General features: G+C 33.2%; 2 protein-coding genes across 3 annotated transcripts in view; one reads left to right on the top strand and one right to left on the bottom strand.

Annotated features, from left to right (window-relative positions):
• The window catches only part of LOC113401345 (nuclear factor NF-kappa-B p110 subunit), a 33504-nt gene extending 25075 nt beyond the window's left edge, over positions 1–8429 (top strand). Inside the window, exons 15-22 of one of the 2 annotated variants that reach the window (XM_026641219.2) lie at positions 2039–2148; positions 4815–4990; positions 5065–5202; positions 5441–5619; positions 6836–6946; positions 7134–7298; positions 7746–7892; positions 8109–8429. In XM_026641219.2, the coding sequence (XP_026497004.2) occupies positions 2039–2148; positions 4815–4990; positions 5065–5202; positions 5441–5619; positions 6836–6946; positions 7134–7298; positions 7746–7892; positions 8109–8207 (1125 nt within the window). In that variant the 3' untranslated portion in view covers positions 8208–8429. The remainder of the gene's footprint in view (positions 1–2038; positions 2149–4814; positions 4991–5064; positions 5203–5440; positions 5620–6835; positions 6947–7133; positions 7299–7745; positions 7893–8108) is intronic. The other variant, XM_064215464.1, reaches the window with a different exon arrangement.
• A 773-nt stretch (positions 8430–9202) lies between these two features.
• LOC113401347 (dnaJ homolog subfamily A member 1) lies at positions 9203–12765 on the bottom strand. The gene is made up of 8 exons (XM_026641221.2): positions 12531–12765; positions 11959–12165; positions 11636–11877; positions 11380–11538; positions 11132–11287; positions 10683–10854; positions 10338–10465; positions 9203–9871 (listed from the first exon to the last, which is right to left on the bottom strand). Exons 2-8 carry the CDS (start codon positions 12155–12157, stop codon positions 9722–9724), a joined length of 1206 nt encoding a protein of 401 aa, XP_026497006.1. The 5' UTR covers positions 12158–12165; positions 12531–12765; the 3' UTR covers positions 9203–9721.
• Positions 12766–13000: the final 235 nt, after the last annotated feature.

Below are 13000 nucleotides of genomic sequence, written 5' to 3'. Positions count from 1 at the left end.
ACACTTATGATTTTATTATATAAATAGATTATCAAACTTTTATAAAATGTTAAAAATTAGTATGTTTTAATATTTAGTATAAGAACTAATTGTGGTATAATAATATAAATAAAAGAAAAAAAATGTTAAAACTAACTGTCTATTTTATTGTGTACAAAATATAAATAAAAATATTGTAAGTTTAATTTAATCAGTTTTATTTCATAATCATTTGTTAACTAACATCGAAAGAAATAAAAACAATTGTGTTGTCCTATCTATTTTTTATGAGATTTATGATTGATCTTACTTCGCTCGGTTTGGCGCCATATATTAGAATATTTGGGCGTAACCTAGTTTCCTCGCTTAACCATTAGTTCACGGGCTTGCCGTTTTTGTCGATTTTGTAAGTGTGTGCGTGCGATTCTCAAGGGCACTTAGCTCTTGTAGTCCTCTTAATGATGATTTGATGCAGACAACATCCAAAAAACAAGTGACTATGCATTGAACTGCAATCTACATTTCTACATCATTTCCTATTTATTTAATTCAAACAATAAATATACTAAAAAAATGGATTTGTCTCTTTATTGAATATATGGTTCCTGTGATTTAATAAAATGAAATTGAATTAAGAATGATTTAAAAATTTTGCATCATTATATAAGAAACATCTATACATAAATACATATAAATACTATTCACTATTGTGATTTGTTATGAATACTCTAATAAATAATCAACTTCAAAAACACTCTTATTGTTTAGTAAAATACTATGTTGTTGTTATCTATACTTTTTCAATAATTGGGTATATTAAAACAGACAATTAAAAATACTAACTGTTTATTGTTTAATTGAAATAAAAAGTTTATCTATGTACGGACCGTACATCCCTTTTTTTTGGTCCTTCGAGCTGAATTGTGTTTTTGTGAAGTTTCTGAATTGTGTGTTTGTGAATATTAGTCACTGAATCACAGTAGTGATTCAGTGACTAATATTAAAAATAAACATACAATTAAAAATATCATGTTGGACACAGTATCAGAAATATGGGAGTTCGATCACCTGTTACGTATATTAAATACTCGTTGGTCTGCAATCGACTCTCTTCATTGGGAACTAGACGGTGAATTAGGGGGTAGGGATCCAGGATACGAAGCTGCGTTCTTCAAGTACGAAAAAGCCTACAATGCTATCAAATCTATCAATAAAAAGATGTGGTAATTTTCGCATCGTGATCAGTCTACTCCGCAAATAGAAATACCAACTTTATCCGGCAGTTATCATCAATGGAATTCGTTCAAGGATTTATTTACTGAAACGATTCATAGCAACCCTTCACTCTCTAGCGCCCAGAAGATGCAATTCCTAAAGTCTAAAGTCAAGGGCGAAGCAGAGAGACTTATACAACATTTACCTATATCATCTGATAACTATTCAATCTGTTGGGACATCTTAAATCACAGGTTTAATAACAAAAAACTAATTTTAAATTCTCATATCAATATTATGCTCAGCATTCCTGTAGCGCAGCAATCTTCATACAGTCATATCAGAAAAAAATCAATCAGTATGGTTACTACTAACTGAAGAATATCGGATTTTACTAAAAAAGTGACGGAGGGGTAAACTAGTATATTACTTGTAGAATAATCTGACAAAAAACCAAAATTATTGAATGTATATAAGTATTGTTATTATTTGTTAAAAGATTTTTTTAGAGGTAAATTTGTGATTTTTTTCTATCGTACCAAATTAATAATATCTTGTTTTCATAATAACAAATAACTAGCATGTATCCTGAAGATTATCATATATTTTTTTCATTTGGTTTTCTGCATTGGATCATATACGTTTTTGCATTATAAAACTTGCATTTAGCTCATGTAGTCCCCTTAAGGCCCTCCTCCAACTACACCTTAAATTTCTACCCTGTATAGGTAAGACGTTTTCACCATCATCATATTTATTAACATTACTATCAAAATAGTTAAAGTATTGTAAATTTTAAGTTTAGAAACCAACCGTAAATTTCATAAATTAAATGTATTTTCAGCTCGTCAAAGAATTATGCGAGATGATCAGAAATAAAACGGGACACAAAAAGCAAATGGTTAGAAATAAACTGGAACGACTCTTTGAAATGCGACTGAGTAATGGAGATACGTGAGTAACCATATTGATTTTTGTATACATACGTTTCGTTAAAAAACATTATTTTTTGTTTGATGATACGGATTTATGTTCACATATTCTACAATCAAACAGCAATACTTTGCATTACTGTGTTCAAGTGACTACAGGCACAAGGTGTGTAATTTCTAAGTTCCCAAGGTTGGTGGTTAATTTGTCATTTAAGAAATGGGTATTTATTTCTTACAGCAACAATGTATTGGCCAGTCCACCTATTATAAATAAAATATTGGCGACAGTTAATCAATCAAACTTATTAGTGTTAATTTAGTATTAAAAATCGTAGCTGCGAAATATAATCAATATATTTTTATCGACCGGTAAGTCTTAAAATAGTAGAACAACTTAGTTGAAATAATTTAAAGTGGAGTCAAGAGAGTTCTTATATCGTCAATGTACCGTCAAGAACGGGATATAAGGGGCATATCTCTTGTTCCTGTAATTACATTGGCTGACTCGTTTTTAAACTGAGAAGAATCAATCCAAAGTAGAGTGGTTAGTAGTAACCAAACAGCTAAAAATACACACTGTTAAGCTTTATGATATATCTTATTAGCAAATTTAATAAATAGGGTCTAGGGTCACGGTAGTGCCTCGCCAAGACGAGCCAAGCGAAGCGCAAGGGCACTTCCTACCTTTTGTCAAAGCGCTTCGTCGTTTTTTTCAATCCTTATTACTTGGGTTTGAATTATACCCGATAAACAAAATTATCGGGATATGTTGTCAATAGCGACTTATTAAACATATAAAGTTTTAATAGCATACCTCTTATAATTTAGATTTTATTGATATCTAAAAAAAAACCCCGATTTCGCCACTGACTCACTGATGATCATCAAAATTCTTAGGGTATGACCTAATGTCCTAGAAAGTTGAAATTTGTTATGTAAGCTAGTATGTTCACAAACAACAAAGAAATAGAACTTGTAACTTTTATACCCCAACCCCTTAAACTTGGGGATGGAAGTCTGGTTGAGACTCTCCCACAATTTTAACGCTAGAGGTCTGAAAATTTCAATATATAGGGACTCCTTCTTATTACAAACTAGCTGTTACCCGCGGCTCTGCCCGCGTAGAATATGAATATATTTACAAATTAACTTAAAATGTTACGTTAATGTAATACCTCTTTGTATTCCACATTGGTGTGTATTTCAGCCCTTAGGGTAGAATATCCAGAAACGCTTAAATGCGAATCAACTCATTATTAATCGGTAGCCCAAAAATAAAATTTCGACCTTCTAACTTCAAAATGACAGACTTCCAGACTAACCTGAATACGAAATGTTAACACCTATTCTTCCCTTTAGGCCTAAAATATCAAGAAACGCTTAAATACGTATCTACTTATTTTTAATCAGTATCCCAAAAATAAAGTTTCATGTTTCTAACTTAAAAAATCCATACGAACGTTCAACCCCTATTTCACCCATTTAAGGGTAGAATATCCAAAATTCCCTCCTGAGTGGGTGTCATGATATGTTATTTTATAAGTGTACAGCCTAAAATATAAGTTATATGCTTCTAGTTCTAAAAATTCTAAACATGACAATACTTTCAACAAATTACAACCTTTCATCCCCCTTTTCAACCGTTTACAGCACTTTTTTCCAAATAATGTCTATGTCTATGTCCTTTCTCAGGCTCTAGACTATTTGTGTGCCAAATTTCATTTAAATCGGTTCAGTAGTTTTGGCGTGAAAGCGAGACAGACAGACAGTTACTTTCGCATTTATAATATTAGTATGGAAGTATGGATTGTTATTTCCCTCGCTAGAGAGCTTCCATAATAACCGCGTCCAAACGCTGCTAAATTCAAAGTGCTACAGGGAGAACCGCGGCCACCGACGCGCCTATAGCACGCTCCCGCCGCCCCGGCCGGCCGGTACCACCGCAAACGCTACGTTCCGCAATTTTTAAATCTGTAATATCTTCGAAAATATTCATTTAAATCATATGCTGTAAAGACCCATATAGATGAATATTAAATCAACAATGTATTTAAGGTATTTCATTGGATAAGGATTAATGCTGTATAGGTTAAAATCGCTTGGAAAATTAGCCAATATTTGTGGTAAAAAATAAATAACAAAAAAATGTTATTGTGGGTTATCACTTACAGATAGACACATACCATCGCGGACTTTTTTTGTAGACATTTTTGAGGTGTACAATTCTGTAGTACATTATTTTGATCTATCTAGTAGTGTTCAACCAGCGTTTACATTGTAAGCTCAAAAAATGTATAAATTTACGACAACACATTAGAAACTTTTAAAATTATCAGTGTTACTTAACTATATTGTCTATGTATTATATACAAAAACCTTCCTCTCGAATCACTCTATCTATTAAAAAAAAACCGCATCAAAATCCGTTGCGTAGTTTTAAAGATTTAAGCGTACAAAGGGACATAGGCACAGAGAAAGCGACTTTGTTTTATACTATGTAAAGATAAGAAAAAAAATGTCACAGGCCGTTTACAAAAAAAATTAATGAAAGACTGACTAAAGTATTAATACACTAGTATGACATATGGTCTCGTCTTGGCAACATTTTACATGAAAATATGTTTGGTGGGATTAGCATTATCTATGATATGTAATAGTTAATTATATACATGATATGATATTTTTCAGGTTCTTACATATGACACTATGCAGCAATCAGCCTAGTCTAGAGTATATCGTGAAGCTCATACACAGCATGAGAATGACGAAGCTACTGAATTTGAAAAACGACAAGATGCAGACCATCCTTCATCTCGCTATCATACATGATCTGCCAAGATTGGTCACATTCCTCGTGTCAAAAGGTACGAGCCGTTAACAACACTATATTATTAGTTATATCCAATGATCAAAAATAATCAAATTGAAATCTTTTCAGGGTGCAATCCAATGGAGGAGGACGGCGAAGGGAACAACGCCATCCACTATGCCGTTATATATCAAACCTGCGTTGGACCTCTTTTGGACGCCATCAAGACCTACTCCGTCACCTGTGATATAAACGCTTACAACAACGGTAATGACATCAACGTATACTCAATCTATAGATATCGTCCGACGAATGCGTGATCTTCATGTCATCTAGAATCTATTTAAATCTCATCGAATCAAATTATCACGGCGCGATCCCGCCTAGAACCAAAAAAAATTGAAACAAAATCATTTAAGTACGGCCACTTTTCCGATGACTCACAACCGCGACGACGGCTCGAGGACGGGCGGCGAAATGATACCGAGTCCGGACTTGTTCACAGAGAAGCAGACGGCGCTGCACCTGGCGACCATCTACCGCAGCGCGGACAGCGTGTCGCGCCTGCGGCGGATCGGCGCCAGCGCGCGCCTGCGCGACGCGGCCGGCCGCGCGCCGCTGCACCTCGCGCTGTACGACCGCTGGCGCCGCGGCGCGCTCGACCTGCTGCAGCCCGCCGACCGCGTACGTGCCGTCTGGCTGTGTACATACCCTGTTCGAGTAGGCTTCTATGACCGCTTTTGAATCGTCGTTTTACAGAACTATATTTAGAGAAGGGCTCTCTCCGGCTCGGTGTCTGAATTCTACCGGCGAGAAACTCAGTAGTCATTGGTGACGGTTATAAACGAGAGTCGCTTATGTCTGCCCCCGATTGTATGGAATCGATGATGGTCAGTCATTTTATGTCCTCGTAGAGAAACGATCGAATCAAATTAAAATCCTTTATACGATACACTTATTTATTGAATGTCAAATTGAAAGATACCAAATTAGATAAAAGATAAGGTAACGATTAAGTATTAAAAAAAATCGATAAATATTTTACAATCTATGACCTGTTCTACTTTTTTAAGTACTGCAATTTTACACATTTTGCAAATTTTACAGTTCTATCTGTTATAACGATATCTCTAGTAACACTGCTGTTGCAACTATGTATAATACAATGACCACAAACAAAATATATTGTACAGTTTAAGCACTATAAATAGTTTCGTTTCCAATTTAAGTAAATATGTTTAGCTGATTTTATTACAACGCTGTTTATAATAGTTATCAGCGCTACACTGGGAAAATATATATATTTTTTGTGGTATAGGTTGGCGGACGAACATTGGACCACCTGATAGTAAGTGGTCACCACCGCCCATAGACAATGGCGCTGTAAGAAATATTAACCATTCCTTACATCGCTAATCCGCCACCAATCTTGGGAACTAAGATGTCCCTTGTACCTGTAGTTCAACTGGCTCATTCACCCTCCATAACCGGAACACAACAATATTGAGTATTATTGTTTGGCGGTAGAATATTTGATGAATGATAACCTACCCAGACGGGCTTGCATAAATCCCTACCACCAAGTAAAACGTACACACATACGTTAAGTGTGGCGTAACTTATCAAATTTCTAAAGTGGTTTTTAATAATTACACATCTTTAAAACAATCTCTTAAAATCTCGTAAATTTAGAATTATTACATTAAATATTTCAAATTGTGTTCTTAACCTTCTAAGCAAGTGATTTAAATTTTAATCCGTGAATGTAAGGGCGAGACAGATGTGCTATCCATCAGTAAATTGGTCAAAAGCCCCTCCTTAGGAAAAGATATTAATAATTTTCCCTTTTATGTAAACATTTGACATAACAATTATAATTAGTTTACTGTTTTTTTTTTAGAGTTACATTGACATGGTAGATGGAAACGGCTACACTCCTCTTCAAATTATATGTGACGGAGAATTAACAGAAAGTACCCTCGAAATAGCAAAGCATCTTTTGGAAGAGAAAGTAAGAGTAATCTTATCGACATTTTATTAATTTATAGGAATTATAATTCTACTAATTAACTATAATTACTTATTAAAACCAGAAGGTTTTAATATCTTATTAAACAAATAATAAATAGCAAACGAATAAATTAATATTATTTTGTCTCACTACCTGCTGCATTTAATCTTTCACAATTTGATATAAGGCGGATCCAACGAAACACGAAGAGAATAACCTACCAGCGTGGAAACTAGCTCGTGATAAACCAGAATTGCTGCAACTACTGCAGGCTTACATGGACCCACGAATCATCATGGAAGACGATATCAAATCAGAGCCTGAGGACGAGTTTGAGTCTTCGGACGAAGACGTTAGTATATTTTGACTTCACAACTTACCGTTCTAACGAAATATTTATTCAAATGCATTCACAAGCCCACGTAAAGATATACTTTTCATTTTTTTTTCTGTGGGCAATTTTTGCCCGAATTACTATTCCATTTTCCGTTAAATATTATTAAATTTATAGCGTTACGTGTACGTTGTTGAACACTAAACATTTAAAAAAAAATTACCACAATATTAACAATTTAGTATTCATGTTTGACATCAGGGAATCCTCCCTGAAGAATATAGTTTGTGTATCACGTTAAACAGCTCCCGCGGAAGCGCTGCGACAGTACCTGGTTACCATATATTATCATTAGTATCATTATTGCCTGCCGTATGCTTAAGATAAAAAGAAGCGTGACAAATTGTAAAAAATTTGAAGCTCCAACGATCGGACGTTAACAAGGAATGGGCGTCGTGTCCGCAGGAGGCGGGCGAGCCCTCGCTGGCGGAGCTGCCGCAGCTGGTGGACGAGCTGTCGGCGGCGCTGGAGCGCGGCGCGGCGTGGCGCGAGCTGGCGCGGCGCCTGGCGCGGCACGCGCTCTCCGCGCGACACCTGCTGCTGCAGCTCAAGGTCTCTGTCTGCCCCATACCATGTCATGACGGATGACTTACTTTCTTAAAAATTAACGGCCTGCTGATGTTCTCGATAGTAGGTTCTAAATCGTTGGCCTTTGCAGCAGTAATTTTAAAAATATTATTCCTACGGAGTTGAAGTAATCCTAGCACAATAAATGCATTTTCATTCCTGGTGCGAATTAAAATGATAAATATTTTGTTTATTTTTCAGGACTGTGATGTTATCACTACGAAGTCGTTAGCTCTTTTACTAGAGGACATTGGAGAAGCTGAAGCAGCCTCCATCGTAAAAAAATATATATATTACTGAAACGAAATTATAAAATGAACTGAAGATTACTATAGTGCACTCAGAGTCGTGATTTCAAAAAACTTTATATAGAGCTAAAAATTGGTACAAATAGTAGGTAATCTAAAGTGCAATAAAAAAAGTTCTCCAGGTAACTTTCATTTAATTTCTTACAATCTTGCAACTTTTTTATAATTTAGGCGGTATTAAATTACATAGGATACAAATATTATTTTCCGACTTCGGCATATTGGACTCAATTTTAATAGATTTGCATACTTGAATTTGAAGTGGCGAGGGACAAACTTTCTTCATTTAGATAAAGACCGTTCTGGTTCAGACTCTTCTCTAGGGTCGTCTAGGGTAAAATATACCAGCAATGATAGTAGGGGGTAATAGATCATACGCGGAATAAACACACGTGTTTTTAAAAAATTGTTTACCAGACGAAACCTAAAACTAAAAGAAAATACCTATGACTAAAACCTGTACCAATTGCAGCAGCTGTATGCCAATTATTGTAATCTGACCATTATTATTTTGGCTATTTTTGCCGGACAACTACTCATAAATTTTAATGTATAAATTAATTACAAACTTAAAAACCATTTTTTTTATATATAAAGTTAGTTTTAAATCCGGTTGAAGCAACATATTTACATGTGATTAAACTTTAACGAAACTTTTGTAATAAATAAGTTAATGTTTAAAGAAAAATACTTAAGTTTTTGTATTGTTTAAGTACACTCGTAGGACCCTATAGAACAATTTATGGTATAAGTCATTAATGATTATCATACATTTGTCATTGAATGATGAATACTTTTAGGAAAGAGTTGAATAGTTTTCAAAATGGATTTATATATTTTTATTAATATGATATGACTGTCTTGTTAAAATGTATTTTAGGAATAATATAATTAAAAGGTTAATATTAATATTTTGTTTATTTAACATCTTGTTTCTATTGAAAAGAAGTTTGAAACAAAAGGAAAGGAATGAAAATAAAAGATGAGTTTTCAAGAAGAGTTTATTTATGTAGGTAGTCTTTATAACTATAAAATTTAAGCAGTTTTCTGGTTAAAACTTTACCAGGCCCATAATTTATACTGTGTTGCCAATTTGAAAAACATCTGTTCTATTTGGTTTACATAAGCTAGCTCAATCTAATTCGACTACATTGAATCTAATAATATTATTAGACAAAAACCTGTCAATTACACACTACATTATGCTAGTTTTGACCAATACCTGTAGGTATTAAAGAAAATCACAGTGAAATAGTTTTAATCATTTTTAAACTAACTTTACCACACAATACATTAAAATCGACCTAAAATCGCAATAAAAAATTGGGTATTGTGTGTTTTGTAATCATAATACGGTGATAATATATAATGTTTATAAATATTATAAGTATACTGACATATAACTGCAATTCATGAAGACAGTAAACTTAGTAAAGGGATTAAATGATGCTATATCGGAGTATAGTGTTGCAAAAATACGCAGAATACGTTGTCAATATGACTCTACTAGCCCGTAGCGCACTGCACGCGGTTGACCCCGGGGTGCTCGTCGTCCTCCTCGTACGCGTGCGCCAGGTTCGAGCGGCGCCGTCGAGACTCTTGCTCTGGATCCAAGTCCATCAGCATGCACTCTTCCGCCAACTCCGGAATTTCCACCTTTGTGTACATTTGATTTCATTATTTTCATGAACAATGACATCCATAAATACATTCATGTAGTGTCTAACAAGCACTTTTAAAACTTATAAAAATAATTTTATATGATCATTAAATGCAAGATGATAAGTTATATTTGTATGTGCTTTAATAGGTAATTTAAATTGTAATAAATTAAAAAAAAACATGTTACTATTATTAATAGCTAAAATATAAAATGCATACATTATCATTTAGTTATTATATATATAGAATAATAGTCACCTGAAAAAGAAAGAGGTTTGCAATTAGTGAGATTGAAAAATTTGATGATTACTTAATTCTTAACTACACAATTCTTAAATAATAATGTATGCATTGACATAAAAGAAAAGTTTAAGTGACATTGAAGGCTTCGTCTTAAGATCCCTGTGGGATATTGACAGAATATTACTTTATATCAAATATATATCAAAAAATTTCTTACCCTTGGCCTAGCTGGGAGACAGTTCTCCAATGCTGGAATGACTTCATGCGGAATGCTATTAGGGAAATTAACTAAAAATTGTATAATAAGTTGTCCTTTGTCAAATGGATTCTTGTACATTGGCATACCTGCAAAATAAAAAATAACTAATTAAAATATGTTTTACTATTAAGTTAAAGTGTAATATTGCAAGTGCTACTGGAATTTTGTACATAAAGCAGTTTAAAGTTGAATGGTACCATTTAAATAAATGACATTTAGAATTGCATTAAACTGTAATAAAATACCAATAATTAAACAGTATTAAAGTTAAAATAGAAATAATAACAACATATAAACAATAACCTTCGTTCACAACACATTTAACTTCACCATGCTTTGTCACTTCTCCAGGTAATACTGTAATGACAATATCTCTATCATCTAAAGTTCTAATCACTTTCTGGAAACCACACAAAGATTCAACTAGCTCAATATTAAGTCTAACTATTAAATCATTGCCAGATCTTTTGAACACCTGAAACAAAAAGATTTTATATCATCTTGAAAACATTCGAAAAATGTACTAATAGCATTTATCAGATAGTGAGATATAAATATACATATATATTTTTATCATATAGAAACCAGTCATATTCTGCAAATAAATTTGTCAATTGTTTCCATTCAGCCATTTCAATAAAATTGAATAACAAGCACACAAACATTCACATTTAATATATAATTAACATTCTATTGAAAATAGATTTCTATAAGACCATCAAATAACCTATAAGATTAAAAATTGTACTTACGTCATGCTCCTTTTCATCTAAAACAATAATAAGATCGCCAGCTTCCAACTCAGGCTCTTGATCACCTTCCCCACTAAATACTATCTTCTGACCATCAGTCATGCCCTTATCAACATGGACCTCAAGAATCTTTCGATCGCGAACTGTTTTGCGTCCCTAAAACATTAAAAATTTAATTTTTCATTGATATCTACCAAATACTATATATTTAAGCATGGGTTTTTTTTTTTACCACAATAGATACTTACTTGGCAAACTTTACAGCGATCTTTGGGGTCAATTTTTTCTCTTTGACCTCTGCAATCTGTGCACATGGTCTGTATCTGCTGGATCATACCAGGTCCAAGTTGTTGTATTTGTAATTGCATACCTGTACCTCCACAAGTAGGACAAACTTGTACTGCTCCCTATAAAATGTAGTACATTGAATTAGTTTGGAAATGTTATTTACTAAATTTATAAAATGTTTAATTATAATAAATGTATGATAATTTAAGATCAAACCTTTTTTCCACCTCTGCCTTCACATTTATCACAAATAACACTCTTCTGTAAAGCAAGTTTACGAACGGCTCCTTTGTAAAGCTCTTCGAGGGTTACTGATAACTGGTGAATAACATCTTTGCCCTTCCTCTCTCGTTCACGTCGTCGTCCACCACTGAAGCCTCCACCAAAGAACATGTCAAACAAGTCCATAGGTGAGGAGTAACCACTTCCTCCACCTTCTTTCAAAGCTTGTTCACCACCTTAACAATTATTTAATTGTGAGTTTTATATATTTAGTACAACACATTACAGAAATAAATAAAAAATAGTTAAAAATTTACCTTGATCATAAATTTTTCTTTTATCAGGATTTGAAAGAACTTCATAAGCTTGTGAAATTTGCTTGAACCGCTCACCCTCATTTGGGTTCTTATCAGGGTGGTATTTAAGAGCTAGTTTTCTATATGCCTTTTTTAATTCATCAGATGTGCAGCTGGGTTTCACCCCAAGAATGTCATAGTATGTAGTTTCTTTCACCATTTTAATACCTACAATTACACAATACATTAATTTAATTATAGAAAACATGATATTATTTTCAAAAACCTTCATTTGAAGTATCTATTTACTATACATGGATTCATAAGAAATGAAAATAATACAATGAGATTTTATCGCCAGTATGAATAATACATTTCACTTAAAGTATTGCCGATAGTTAATATATTAAATCCTCAATTAATATTTACTAGACAAGAACAATGATGATGATGATGAAGCAAAAAATATATTATTTTAAGGATAAAGGTTAGGTTTAAGGGAATAAATAACTTCATGAAAACATGTAAGAGTATTATTAATACATCATTCTTATAAAGGCCATTTGGCCATTTGTTAAAATATTTTTTCTCACCTTTTCGGAATTTGATTTAATGAAACTACAATACAAAGTACGATATATAAAAGCAACACTTGATTTTGCAATTTACGCACGCGAGTCAGAGAACGACTTTAGTTCACAAACATCGTATGACGTTTAATAGCAACTGGAACTGAATAGAGGTAGCGAGAACCTTCGAACTTATTCACTTCTGTAGATTATTCGATCGCAAAAAACGTGTTCGTTCGAGAAATTTCTACCTAGTATATATTTATTGTAATCGGTGTTGTCACCATTAGAGCCATTCTTCCCTAAAAAATATTAATGAGTAGTATAACTCAAGTCAAGCCTAGCTCTTAGATGCATTAGTGAAAATATCAGCAGTTTTCATAATAATTGAAAATTCAAATACGTAATTGATATTAAATAATATTTACATATTTTTTCTGTTAGCGGCATTTTTTTATTTTTATTTTAAAACTAATTAATAAATGTAAACAATT

Source organism: Vanessa tameamea, chromosome 7 (genome assembly GCF_037043105.1).
Source record: "Vanessa tameamea isolate UH-Manoa-2023 chromosome 7, ilVanTame1 primary haplotype, whole genome shotgun sequence".
NCBI classification, from domain to species: Eukaryota; Metazoa; Arthropoda; class Insecta; order Lepidoptera; family Nymphalidae; genus Vanessa; species Vanessa tameamea.
This window is presented reverse-complemented; position numbering and strand designations above follow the sequence as displayed.